This window comes from Hemicordylus capensis, chromosome 10 (assembly GCF_027244095.1).
Source record: "Hemicordylus capensis ecotype Gifberg chromosome 10, rHemCap1.1.pri, whole genome shotgun sequence".
NCBI classification, from domain to species: domain Eukaryota; kingdom Metazoa; phylum Chordata; class Lepidosauria; order Squamata; family Cordylidae; genus Hemicordylus; species Hemicordylus capensis.
Window position 1 is genome coordinate 23737885 of NC_069666.1, and position 14637 is coordinate 23752521.

Genomic DNA, 14637 nt, shown 5'->3' on the forward strand with positions numbered 1-14637 from the left:
CTCTGCACAAGAACATAAGAACATCCCTGTTGGATCAGGCCCAAGGCCTTTCCTGTCCAGCATCCTGTTTCCTGCAGTGGCCCACTAGATGCCTCTGAGAAGCCTACAGGCAAGAGGTGAGGGCATGCCCTCTCTCCTGCTGTTGCTCCCCTCAACTGGTATTTAGAGGCATCTTTTCTCTGAGGCTGGAGGTGAAGAACCCTCATTGTATCCCTCAGAGTTAACCAACCATGGGCCTGTCTCCAACCTTCCATGGTTGGGCAAGGTAGTTGAGAGGATGGTGGCCTCCCAGCTCCAGGTAGGAACTGATTATCTAGACCAGGGATTCTCAAACTTGGGTCCTCAGGTGTTATTGGACTTCAACTCCCATAATCCCCAGCCTCAGTGGCCTTTGGTTGGGGATTATGGGAGTTGAAGTCCAATAACACCTGAGGACCCAAGTTTGAGAATCACTGATCTAGACCCATTTCAAACTCGTTTTTGGGCAGGCTATGGGGTGGATACTGCCTTGGTCAGCCTGATGGCTTATCTCCAGCGGGGTTTTGACAGAGGGAGTGTGACTCTGTTGGTCCTTTTGGATCTCTCAACAGCTTTCAATACTATCTGAGAGGCTGGGCACTGCTTCGCAGGGGTTCCACTCCTACCTTTTGGGCAGGTTTCCAATAGTGTTGCTTGCAGACTGTTGTTCTTCATAACATGAACTTTTATATAGTACCTTCCAGGGCTCCATACTGTCTGCAGTGCTCTTTAACATCTACATGAGACCACTGGGAGAGATCATCAGGAGATTTGGCTCAGGGTGTAATCAGTATGCTGATGACACCCACTTCTCTTTCTCCATGTCAACATCTCCATGTCACATGTCAACAGGTGAAGGCATAACCTCCCTAAATGCCTGCCTGGAGGCGGTGTTGGGCTGGATGAGGGATAACAAACTAAGACTAAATCCAAATAAGATGGTGTTACCTATTGTGTGAGGTAGGAATTCAGGAGACAATGTTGATCTGTCAGTTCTGGATGGGGTCACACTTCCCTTTAAGGAACAGGTATGCAGTCTGGGATAGCGGTGTGCACGGAACTGGTTCCATGCACACCCGGGAGGTGGGCGGGGCCTCCTTTAAGGCGCGAGGAGGGTGCTCTTACCTCCCCCTCTGCACTTCTCCCTCTGGTGTTGCTGTAAAAAGCTGTATTCTCTCTTGCTGCCCCGGTCAGCGTAATACCGGAAGTGGCAGGCATGACGCGTGCCTGCCACTTTCAGTATTATGCTGACCAGGGCGGCAAGAGGGAATACAACCGCCCCATGCCAGTGGTTTTTACAGCAGCATCGGAGGGGGAAGCACAGCAGGGGAGGTAAGAGCCCCCTCCCCGCACCTTAAAGGAGCCCCTGTCCCCACGTTCGAACACGGGGGTTCCAAACCTGTTCGCCGTTCTAGGAATAGAACGCCAAACAAGTTCGTGCACATCACTAGTCTGGGAGTGCTTCTGGATCCAATCCTCTCCATGGTGTCTCGGGTTGAGGCATGGCCAGAAGTGCTTTCTATTTTAAAGATCCTTTTTAAAGTGGTGATTCTCTTTACTGAACAGGGGGAGAGCCACTGGCCTTATCCATCCCCAGCACAGCATCCCTCCAGTGGCTGTTGCTGGTGTCTATCATATGTTTCTTTTTTAGATTGTGAGCTCCTAGGGGACAGGGAGCCATTATTTATTCATTCATTCATTCATTCATTCATTCATTCATTCATTCATTCCTGTGTAAACTGCTTAGGGAACTTTTGTTGAAAAGCGGTATATAAATATTTGCCATTTTATTTGTCTTCGTTCTCTATTAGCTTCAGCTGATACACCAAATGCATCCATTTCTTGAGATAAACATCCTCAGAAGAGTGGTACAACTTCTGGTCATCTCCAGACTTGACTACTGCAATGCGCTCTATGTGGGGCTGCCTTTGTATGTAGTCCGGAAACTGCAGTTGGTACAGAATGCGGCAGCGAGGTTGGTCTCTGGGTCATCTCCAAGAGACCATATTACTCTTATATTAAAGGAACTGCACTGGCTACCAATAAGTTTCCATGCAAAATACAAGGTTCTGGTTATAACCTACAAAGCCTAAAAGAGGTTAGGCCCTGGGTATTTAAGAGAATGTCATCTTTGCCATGAGCCCCACTGCCCATTGAAATCCTTTGGAGAGGTGCCCACACAGGGACAGGCCTTCTGTTGCCGCCCTGAGGCTCTGGAATGTGCTCCTTGCTAAAATAAGAGATTCCTCATCTCAGACAACGTTTAGAAAATATGTAAAGTCACATTAATTCACCCAAGCTTTTTAATTAGACCTGTGGTTTTAAATTGTTTTAGGCAAAGTATGACTTTGGTGCCCCACACCCCCCAGCCGTTCTACTGTTGTACAATCCTGTTGTATTGTAGGGTATCTATATAATTCTCTGAGGTGTACCCATGGCTAATCCCGTGCGTGGCAGCTCTCGCGAGAACAGCCCTGCTGGATCAGGCCCAAGGCCCATCTAGTCCAGCCTCCTGTTTCCCACAGTGGCCCACCCGATGCCTCGGGGAAGCCCACAGGCAAGAGATGAGGGCATGCCCTCTCTCCTGCCGTTGCTCCCCTGCAACTGGGATTTAGAGACATCTGAAGAAGACGACCTGCCTGGTTCCGATGCAGCAAGGCTATTCTTCTTTGCTAACTTGGGAGTGTGGATTGCATGCCCGCCACTCACATTCCTAAGCTCTCCTGTGCAATAGCAGCCTTGGCTTCTTATCAATGGCTCCATCATTGCAAGGCAGAAGACTGCCTCTGCGGTAGTAACCTCATGTTTGTCACTCTGCACCAGCCTTTCCGGGGGGGGGCGGGGGAAGCGTGCCCTATAGCGACCGTCTCAAAAGTGAGGAGTTTGCGCACTCGGTAGCGAGTGCAGATTTCAGCCTTTGGCTCTTGTTTCCTGTTGTGCAGTTGCAGACAATGTGACATCAGCAGCAGCGTCTCTCACGAACCCCTCCCTTTGTGTCCTGTAACCCTATTCGGCTACACAATACACCCAAGGAGAAGAGCCTCCCGCTCCTATCACTTCAGAGGTGGAGAAGGAAGGGGACTTAATAATTGATGCTCAAGTCGGCACAATCGGGGACCTTGAAACCTACACCAATTCTATCCAACTAACCAGGGTGATGCAGCTTTTAACTAAGGCTGTCAACCAATTACAAAAAGAAAAAAAAGGGGAAAAAAGAAAAAAAGAGTGAGCTAGTCAGTTGGCTTGCCTGTTAGCCACTTGATTCTGGGGTTACCTTGAGAGACAGATCCATATGGTTGACACTTCCAGCCAACCACCAGTTTGAGATAGGGAAGGCTGTGTGAGAGATTTGTTTGTGTGTTTAGTATAGCTTTAAAAAAATTATTTATTTATTAAGATAGTAAAAGAGCAAAGCTTGATTACATCTCTTGAAGCATACAATAAGGTAAGACCTTTCAAGTGATTCGGAGATCAGGAACATGAAAACGATTGAAACATGGCAAAAAGTACTAAAAGAGAAGTGGGGGGAAATAAGATTACTTCCACCTACCGGTCTTAATGCAAACATAATTACAATAGGTATACAAGAAAGATTACAAATCATACCCAGATCTCGGGAACAAATGATGGCCTTGTTGAGTGTTAAAGTTTATAAAAAGTTCCCAAACAAGCATGAATGACTCTGTTGAGGCACTATTCATATAAGCAGTAACCTTGGAGATAGAAGCATAATCCCATAATTTTAAAAACCAATCGTCTAAAGATGGAATCACCGAAGAGCGCCAGTTAGTAGCATATAAAATCCTAGCTGCTGTAATCATGTATAAAGATAACTCAGTAAATTTAATGGGAATATAAGGTTTCACCATATTTAGAAGAGTTCTGGCAAAAAAGGGAATTTGATTTCCAAAATTTGCTCCATTTTAGAGTGAATTTGCTTCCAAAACGATTTGGTGTTTAGTATATTTAGTATACTTGTGCACTGTCCCAAACTCACATTTCTGAGCAGTTTACAAAACAAATTAAAAAAGAAATCTAAACATTAACACAGCTTAAAACCACAAGTCTAATTAAAGAGCTTAGGTGAACGCATACATCTGAAGAGCCTTTTAAAAAACTGCCAGAGGTGGGGAGGTTCTTATTTTGGCTGGGAGTGCATTCCAAAGTCTTGGGGTGGCAACAGAGAAGGCCCCAGATGATCTCAATCCTCAGATGATCTCAGTCCCCAGTAGGCTACGTGCCTCATAACAGAGAAGGCGTTCTCTTAGATATTATAGATTTATTTATTTAAAAGATATGTGATCACTCATTTTCACAGGAAAGACACGGACTGACATCCAGATGAACACTATGCTAGCACAACCAAGTATGCACCCACATACTGTGTTCATTTGGTGGAGGGTCAGTCTTGCAGGAATGAGCATGAATTTCCCCCTTTGCTAAGCAGGGTTTGCCTTGGTTTGCATCTGGATTGGTGACCTCACATAAACACTGCCTGTTGTAAGATATTCCCCTTGGGGGAATATGTGGCTGCAGTTCAGTCATAGGGACCTTCTCAACTTTTCATGCAGAAGGTCCCAGGTTCACTCCCTGATAGTCCCAGGTAGGGCTGAGAGAGATTCCTTCCTAAACCTTGTAGAGCTGCTGCCAGTCTGGGTAGACAATACTGAACTAGATGGACCAAGGGTCAGACTCAGTGAGGCGATTCTCACAATCGCCATTGTGAATAGGTGGGCAAGGGTGGGGCAGGCAGGGTAAATATTACCCTCCCCGATGATGAGAGATCTTAAGGTGGATACCTCTGAATACCAGTTGCAGAGGAGTCACAGCAGGAGGGAGGGCATGCTCTCAAGTCCAGCCTGTGGGCTTTTCAGAGGCATCTGGTGGGCCACTGTGTGGAACAGGATGCTGGACTAGATGGGCCTTCTTGGGCCTGATCCAGCAGGGCTGTTCTTATGTTTTTAAGGTGGTGGGAGCACACCCCTCACTCCCACACAGGCAGCCCTGCTTCGTGCAGCTCCGATCCGAGGGATCCGATGCCTGGGTGGCCTCTGGGCATCCCACAATGCAACGCATGGCATGCACATTGCATTGGGGGATCCCCCCCCCCATCAGCTGGCTCTCTATGCACCCATCTTCACATCTCCTCAGGCTGAACTCAGCCCGAGGAGACACACAGTACCTCATAGCTGGGTTAAGGGGATGAGTGCATCCTTAGCCTTGGCTAACAGCTGGGTTCACTAAGAGGGTTAGGCATGTGGAGAGCAGAGGGATCCATGAGGATCCTGCTGCTTCTCACAACCTGCCTAACCCCAGGCTGAGTTAGGCTGGTCGTGAGAACAGCCTCAGTAGTTTTCTTTAGATACACACCTCACCTCACCTCACCTCACCTCACCAATCCAGTCCAATCCAATCCATGGAATTCTCTGCCATGGAATGTGATGATGACCACCAGCTGGATGACCTTAAAAGGAGCACAGACAAATTCATGGAGGAGAGGGCTATCCATGGCTACTAGTCCTGATGGCTATAGGCCACCTCCAGCCTCAAAGGCAGGATGCCTCGGAATACCAGTTGCAGGGGAATCACAGCAGGAGGGAGGGCATGCCCTCAACTCCTGCCTGTGGGCTTCCCAGGGGCATCTGGAGGGCCACTGTGCGAAACAGGATGCTGGACTAGATAGGCCTCCTTGGGGCTGATCCAGCAGAGCTGATCTCATGTCCTTCTTAAGGCAGCTTCCTCTGTGCCTACGTTCCATGCAAGAAGTTCCCAGAGTTGAGTGGTTGCTGCATCTCACATGCCTGTAATTCGTGTGCACAAGCTTTGCGCTTGTGCAGAGAGGATAGTGGAGGTTTCACAGCAGAAGATATGCCACGGGGGTGTGCGAGCACTTTTTCTTTTTGCACAAGTGTGACACTGGTCTGGAATGCAATCTCCTGACTCAGTGGAACTGGGACTGAACATTTGCAGGAAGCTGCCATATACTAGAGGAAAGCTGGTCTTGTGGTAGCAAGCATGACTTGTCCCCATAGCTAAGCAGGGTCTGCCCTGGTTGCATCTGAATGGGAGACTTGATGTGTGAGTACTGCAAGATATTCCCCTCAAGGGATGAAGCCGCTCTGGGAAGAGCAGAAGGTTTCCAGTTCCCTCCCTGGCAGCATCTCCAAGATAGGGCTGAGAGAGATTCCTGCCTGCAACTTTGGAGAAGCCGCTGCCAGTCTGTGAAGACAATACTGAGCAAGATAGACCAATGGTCTGACTCAGTATATGGCAGTTTCCTATGTTCCTATGTACTGAGTCTATCTAGCTCAGTATTGTCTTCAGACTGGCAGCAGCTTCTCCTCAGAGGAAGAGTGGGATAAAAATTCAAAAACAAACTAACAAATAAAATATAGATGGGTGAGGGGATTCATGGTCACACTGGCTAAGCGTGCCTAAAGTCTGTGAACTGAGTATCATATTTGCCAAGGGTTCAGACTGCACAATCTGTACTGAGTGGAAATGACATCAATTCACCTAAGCCAGATCTATCTTTAGGGTGATTCCAGAAAGATAGCTACGATTTTCTTGCCGTCATTGGAATTTCTGCTCAAATATTCTGGTAAAACAAAACACTCATGCCCTTCTTCTTTTGTTGTTTACAGGATTGCACCTTCTTCACACGAAAGGAAATACTTCGGTAAGCGGATCAGCCTCTGTGGTGCCCTGATAATTTGTAGAGGCAGAATGAAATCCTGATTAACTCATTCCCATTGCAAGGAATTCTAGAAGCAAAAATTCCTTTGGAGTAAAAGACATGCTCATCTCTGATGTCAACCTCAGAATAAGTTTTTTTGTTGTGCAGAGGCATAATGTATGATGACATAGATTCTCGTTTGTGACATAACTTCTTCATAGGGCTTCCCTATGAAAAAGAAGTTATTTCACAACCAAGAATCTACAATACATAAAAATTCCTAAAAAATTATTTGAGTGCCCTACTACCTTGTGGCTTGGGTGGTAGTTGGTACCCATGGGGCCCTACCACCCAACCCACTTAGGTGTCCCTAAGTGCTACCCATGGGGAATTATGGGCCAGTTTGAATCCCCATTATCCCCTATGGCTGAACCTTTAGAACCAGCTAAAGCATGGTTCAGGCTCAAGCTAAACCACAAGTCAGCTTAACTGAACTTTCCCAGCTTGAGCCTGGTTTGAACTCAAACAGAACAAGGAAAACTAGTTTTATGCACATCTCTTAGACAATCCTCTATTTTTATGTATTGGTTTAGTTTGGGATGAAGGATTTGTTTGTTGCATGGCAAGGAATAGCTCACAGCTTTCTCTCAGAATATCTCAAATTTCAGACTGAAAATCTGCTTCTAGCTGTGCCTCTCCCTGAAACTCTGATCTGTTTCACATCTCAAAGGCTGGAGAGAGATTCCAGGCTATTAAGGGCCATCATGTTCTATTCGATAACCCCCTGATCACCCATTAGTTACTGGGCAGACTAAGCCATTGTGAACAACCCATTCATATAGCAACCAAGAACTCAGAAGCGTAAGAATACATTTTAAGAAAAGAGTTGTTCAGTTGCATCTTCAAGCAAATTTCTCGTGTGGACATCAGAGCAAATTTAAATAGATATTCATCTTGAATTGTTGTCTGCCTGTATATATACTGTATACAGAGTTCCAAAACTTTGACCATAGATTGGGCTTTCATTGCTCCAGAGTTTGTTCCTTTGGTTTCTGCTAAGTTCTGATCTCTCTCTACAGTTACTCAGGAGGAAGGAGAGGGCATGGAACGCACACTTTCCTCCCAAAGCGAGTAACGTGAACTTTATTTTTTTTTAATTTGATTTGATTTATAAACCACCTAATATAAAATATCTCCATGTGGTTTATAACTAAAAGTCTGAAGAAACAGGTGTGTCTTAAGAGCTTTTTAAAAGGTGGCTGTAGAATCCAGAGGAAAGAGTTATGGTGTGCAGGGACAAGGCAGTGGAGTGGAATCAGGAATATTAATAGTTTGATGAAATAGATATTAGTAGCTAGGCTGGGCAGCCCGCTGCTGCCTGCTCCCGGCGGCCGGGCAGCCCACTGGTAGCCAGCTTCCTTATTTTCTCCCCTGTCACTAATCGGTAGCTGCTCGGGAACTCTCGCGAGAGCTGCCACACATGGGATTAGCGACGGGTACGCCTAGGAGAAATAAATATATAGATAGATAGATGTACAGAGAGGCAAGTGCAGACTGCTTTTCCGTGCTCTTGCTGCTGGCTGATTGTTAGCCCCGCCTCTACTCCAGGACGGGAATACAAGTAACTAAAACCCCATTCAAAAGCTGGCCTGGATCAAGGAATGGATTAAGCAAAAACACCACAGTAGCCAGAGACGGGGACGCTCCTATTCTGAAAGGGACCTCATTCCAAAGTCCCAGGGTGACTACAGAAAAAGCCTAGTTCTGAGTCACTGCCAAATGAGCCAACGGTAACTGCAACTGGACCTCTCTTGATGCTCTCAGTAGGCAGCGCGGTTCACAACGGAGGCGCTTTCTTAAACGCCCCGGGCCCAAGACAGTAAAAGCTTTATAGGTCATTATTGCACTTTGTATATGGTCTGGAAACAGATTGGTAGCCAGTTATAGTTTTACAAAATGTTTTCTAGTACAAAGCTCCGGAGGAATTCTGTATTTCCATTTTAACCAAAACAGAGATCTCACTTCTGTGTGCAGTGTACCTAAAAGGTAGAGAAAGAATGAATGATAATCCTCTGTCTAGCCAAGGCTGCAGAACTCTCAGTTCCCCCTAAGAGCATCGACTTGGAGGAGAACAAAATGTGTTGTACAGGCACTGGAGGGTGGAACAGGGGGAACGGAACTAATGGATACATACCTTGAAGTGGTTCATTGATGCGCTATCACACTCACTCCTCCCATCAAATATCTTTCTGACCCAAACCCAGCAGTTTCTGCCTGCCTGCCAAATCTGTGCACATCTCAGCTTAGGAACATAGGAGTATAGGCAGCTGCCATATACTGAGTCAGACCATTGGTCTATCTAGCTCAATATTGTCTTCACAGACTGGCAGCGGCTTCTCCAAAGTTGCAGGCAGGAAGCTCTCTCAGCCCTATCTTGGAGATGCCAGCGAGGGAACCTTCTGCATGCAAGTATGAAGATGCTCTTCCCAGAGAGGCTCCATCCCTAAGGGGGATATCTTATAGTGCTCACACATATTGTCTCCCATTGAAATGCAAACCAGGATGGACTCTTCTTAGCTAAGGGGACAAGTCATGCTTGCTACCACAAGACCAACTCTCCTCATAGATCATACACAGCCACGCACAATTCTCCACCACTGGGTGGTTGAACTAAAAAACCCATCATCCCTGACTGTCGGCCACTGTGGCTAGGGATGATGGGAGTTGTAGTCCAACAACATCTGGAGGGCCAGCATTGTGCATCCCTGATCTACACTGACTGGCAGTGACTCTCCAAGGTTTCAGGGGACTTTCCTGATGCTGCCAGGTATTGAACCTAGGACCTTTCTAAGCTGTCTTAGGCTAAGTTAGGGAGGAGAGCTGGTTTTGTGGTAGCAAGCATGCATTGTCCCCTTTGCTAAGCAGGGTCCATCCTGGTTTGCATTTGCATGGGAGATGACATGTGAGCACTGTAAGATATTCCCTTCAGGGGATGGAGCCGCTCTAGGAAGTGTAGAAGTTTCAAGTTCCCTCCCTGGCAGCATCTCCAAGATAGGGCTGAGAGAGATTCCTGCCTGCAACCTCGGAGAAGCGGCTGCCAGTCTGTGAAGACAATACTGAGCTAGATAGACCAATGATCTGACTAGGTATGTGGCAGCTTCCTATGTTCCTAGAGCAGGCCTGCTCAACTAAGGCCCTCCAGCTGTTTTTGGACTACAACTCCCATAATCCCCAGGCACAGGACCAATAGCCAGGGATTATGGGAATTATATATCTATATCTATCTACAGTATCTATATCTTCTCTCTCTCTCTCTCTCTCTCTCTCTCTCTCTCTCTCTCTCTCTCTCTCTCGGAAATGAACTTGACTCAGAGTTGAGCAGCCCTATCCTAGACCCTTGGTCCATCTAACTCAGTATTGTCTACACTGACTGGCAATGGCTCTCCGAAGTTTCAGGCAGGAGTCTTTCTCAGCCATATCTGGAGATGCTGCCAGGGATCAAACCTGAGACTTTCTTCATCTTCATGGGAAACAGATGCAAAAGCCCCATCCCAGCTCATGAGCCTCACATGATCAAGGCCACAAAATAATTCAATCCTCAAGCCTGGCCTATTGTAGCTAATTTTTTTCATGGAAAACTGCCTGTATTATTTCTTATTTTGATACTAATACCAACAAAAAAAACCCAAAACCCTTTAATGAGAGGGGATGATTTATGCTCTTCTACAGGAAAAATGTAACGTGATCTAATCTCGCATTAGTGATAACCGAAGAGTCCCTGGTAATGGATGGAGATAAAAAACAGACCTGCCAAGGAAGAAGGTCCACAGACATCAGTTTGTGTACTGATATTCAGGGAGTAAATTGCAAAGTATCCACGTGATGTGAGAACAAGAAACACAGTGCCTTGGAGAGGACAGTACTGCTGTGTGATTCTCATGTGAGCTACACTTTCCCACCCATTGAGGGCTAATTTTTCATTATTATTGAGTCTGATCTATTTGGTGGTGAGCCATCATGGTGTAGTGGTTAGAGTGCTGGACTAGGACCGGGGAGACCCGAGTGCAAATCCCCATTCAGCCATGAGACTTGCTGGGTGACTCTGGGCCAGTCACTTCTCTCTCAGCCTAACCTACTTCGCAGGGTTGTTGTGCGGAGAAACTCAAGTATGTAGTACACCGCTTGGGGCTCCTTGGAGGAAGAGTGGGATATAAAATGTAATAAATAAAAAAATTTAAATTTTACCCAGTATTGTCTATTCCAGACCTTCTCAACCTTGGCCCCCCCCTACCTGGTGTTGTTGGACTACAACTCCCATCATCTCCTGCCACACTGCAGGGGATGATGGGAGTTATAGTCCAACAACATCTGGGGACCCAAGATGGGGAACCCTTCATCTATGCCAACTGGCAGCTGCTTTCTAGCATATATCCCTTTCTCAGCCCTGTTACCCAGCACCCTTTAACTGGATGCTGGGGCAGAAACATTGCATACAGACTATGTGCTCTTCAACTGAACTGTGGTCCAAGAAGTGAACCAAAGTGACAGGAAAACGTTCACACGCTGTGATGCGGTGTCCAAAATCACATTTCTTGGTTTTTGACAATCGGTTCTTTCCCCCATAACGTGACATTTCCATTCTGTTAATACTGCTTACTCGTTTCCCGACCCGCCTGTTTCGATTTCTCTCTGGAGACAAATACAAGCTCTGGGGCAGATGTCCCATTCAGCCAGCCAGGAATTCTCTTCCCTCACTTCCAGAGATGTTGCAAACAAGAGTGATCAATGGCCTGGCCGGTAAACTGCTGACTGAACATGGTGGTAAGAAGGCTGGCTCAGCCAACCATTGGCTGAATGGAACATTGATCCTGGGCGCTGTCCCTGTTGGAGTGCAAGCTGTGATGCACAAGTGAAATTTTAGTTGCAGCTTGGGAGCCCTGGAGCTGGCAAATAGTTGAACTAGAAGGTGGAGAGGAGCTCAGCTTGTGCCAAAGCAACAAGGGAAGACCCACAGCGGAGTCATATTATTTATTTATTTATTTAAAATATTTACACCTCACCCCTCCAGTACACTACTGCTTGGGGCAGCTCACAATGTTAACAAAAAGATACAATGTAAAATAAGACTAATAGTTAACCAAATTAAAGTTAAAAGACCAGGAAAAAACCACATTTACAATTACTTTTTTTAAAAAAAAGTTCAAAATTAAAAGTTATTTTAAAAGCTAAAAACCGAGAACTATAAAAACTAAAGAACCTATCAGATATAAACAGAAACATTAAAAAGCATCTTTTAAAAGATGTGTGTTTAATTGGTTTCTAAAAAACACCAGGGCGGGGGGACATGGCAAAGCTCTTCGGTGAGGACATTCCAAAGCCGAGGGGCCACAACCAAAAAGGCCCTGTCTTACAGAACCAAGTGGAATCGGATTGGCCTCTTGTGTCACCTGACCCTTGCTGAGCTGATAGCTGCATCTCCAGAGGGAAAGCAGTGAGATTAGTGATGGTGAATAGTGGTAGATAACATGCTCTGCATGCTGAAGATTCCAAGTTCAATCCCTGGAATCACCAGTTAAAGGAGGCAAGACTCTGTCCAGAGATGGCATTCATATGTCCATAAATGGGGTAGGAGATGAGTCTACCCAGTTTTGGGAGCTGGGCGCACTCCCATTTTGCAATTGTGTACTAGGTAGAAACAAATTTGGAGGCGGAGAGCTTGATCGTCAGCTGGTTAGGATGAATGTGCCCTAGCCAGATTTTGTCCCAAGCTTCTGAATGAAATAGGTGGGGGGATCATCTCACCCAGTTGGGGCTTGACAGATGATCAAGCTCTCTGCTTCTGACTTTGTTTTTTAATCTAATATATGTCTGCACAATGAGAGCACACACACAGCTCCTAAAATAGGGTAGGACCTGTCTTCTTCCCAGTTTATGGTCCTGTGAACTGCCCTTGTTTGTGCAAGATGGACTAACAGTCTGATTTAGTAAAAGGCAATGTCATATGTTCATCCTCTGGGCTTACAATGCAAGCAGTGTTCCCTCTAACAGGGATTCCAAGATGCTGTTGACTACAACTCCCAGGACCCCCAGCCTGGCTATTGCTGCTGGGGATGCTGGGAGCTGTAATGAACAACATCTGGTAACCCCTGTTAGAGGGAAAAGTGGTTGGAGCTGGTCTTGTGGTAGCAAGCATGAATGGTCCCCTTTGCTAAGCAGAGTCTGCCTTGGTTTGCAATTGAATGGGAAACTACATGTGAGCACTGTTGGATATTCCTTTTAGGGTAAGCCTGCTCAACTTAGCCCCCCCCCCCCCACAGTTTTTGGACTATAACTCCCATAATTCCTAGCCACAATGAACATCAGCTAAGAATTATGGGAGTTGTAGGCCAACATCTACAGGAGGGCTGGTTGAGCAGACCTGTCTTAGGGGATGTGGCCTCTCTGGGAAGAGCATCTGCATGCTTGCATGCCTAAGGTTCCAAGTTCCTTTCCTGGCATCTAAAAATAGGCCAGAGAGAAACTCCTGCCTGTAAACTTGGAGAAGCCACTGCCAGTCTGTGAAGACCAGGCCTGCTCAACTTTGGCCCCTCAGCTTTTTTTTTTTTGGACCATACCTCCCATAATCCCCAGCCACAGTGGCCAATAGCCAGGGATTACAGCCAGTGGCCGATAGCCAGGCCAACATCTACAGGAGGGCCAAAATTGAGCAGCCCTGGTGTAGGCAAAACTGAGCTAGATGGACCATCCCAGAGGCAACAGAGTAATGAACTTGGGTCGATCTATATCCTGTTCCAGGCAGGGGTCTGCTGGGTTTTAGGAGTCTGAGATTCAGCAGCAGAAGGGGGCTGGTTCAGGCAGGAAACTGAAAGACGAACAGGACCACGGCCAGCTCCCAGAGCAGGATCAGAACCTGGACAGCTCCAAGAGCTGAAGGCAGAACATCAACCAAGGGATAGGTAGTGTTGTTTCAGCAGAGATCTGGTCTCGAATGAACCTTCAAAGTGCTCTGCTCCCAGTTTCTGTCTCTAGCTCCACCATTCTACAGGAGTTGCCAGAGTTTAAAGGGGCAATGCTCTAGTCTGTAAGCACTTATTCGGCTTCCCCCAGCAGTCTGGTCTTCAGATGGGTCCTCTGAAGGGAAGACTACTGGCTCTGTCATGGAGCCGGTGGGGGCTTCAGGGATTGGAGGCTGCCCACCCCTTGGAAGTTCCAGGATGTCCCACATGAGTGGGACATCCTGGAGAGACATCCTGGAGAGACCCCAGAGACTGGGAGGCTTGTTTTAGCCTCCCGGTGGGGGTCTCCTCATGTGTTGCTGCAGCACAGAGCCATGGTGTGGTGGCACACGATCAACTACATGGGGTTAGCATAGCACTCGCTCCACTAACCTCGTTTAAGGGGAGGTGTCATTCGAGTAGGTTACTGCCGGGAGTCGCACGGCTCCTGCAGCAGCAGACGACCAGGAGGAATCAAGCTAGGCTCCCTTAGCTCAATTTCTCCTGGTTGTGAGAATAGCCCCCTTATCTTCAAATGTGAAGGTTTGGAAACAAAAGGGAATGCATCTCTTCTGGCATATGAAGGCATATGCATTCCTGAATCAATGCTTTGCAATCTCTTCTTCTCGCACCAGCCTTGACTGGGACTCTTTTGTGCATTGTCGAGGGAGCTAATGAGATGCTGACCGTTTCTCATGGTCTAATGGCCACTCAGGCCTCCTAATCGATGAGCCATTTCCAGTGCTTATCTTTCGTTTTCAGCAGTTTGCCTGCTGGAAAGTTCTCATAGTTAAGGTAGCACAGTACAGCGGTCTATGATGTGTTGCTGCTGAGTGGAGAGCCAGTGAAGGACAAGCCTGCTTGCCTTCTACCCTAAGGAGTGTTCCATGCATTGGCCGACTTCCCAGAGAAGCACATGTGCAAGGATGGAGGAGAGCTGGACTTGTG

At 46.9% G+C, this 14637-nt stretch overlaps 1 protein-coding gene across 4 annotated transcripts in view; it reads left to right on the forward strand.

Annotated features, from left to right (window-relative positions):
* The window catches only part of CIB2 (calcium and integrin binding family member 2), a 50562-nt gene that overhangs the window by 9338 nt on the left and 26587 nt on the right, over positions 1–14637 (forward strand). For all 4 annotated transcript variants that reach the window (XM_053272715.1, XM_053272716.1, XM_053272713.1 and 1 more), the window contains exon 2: positions 6663–6697. In XM_053272715.1, the coding sequence (XP_053128690.1) occupies positions 6663–6697 (35 nt within the window). The remainder of the gene's footprint in view (positions 1–6662; positions 6698–14637) is intronic.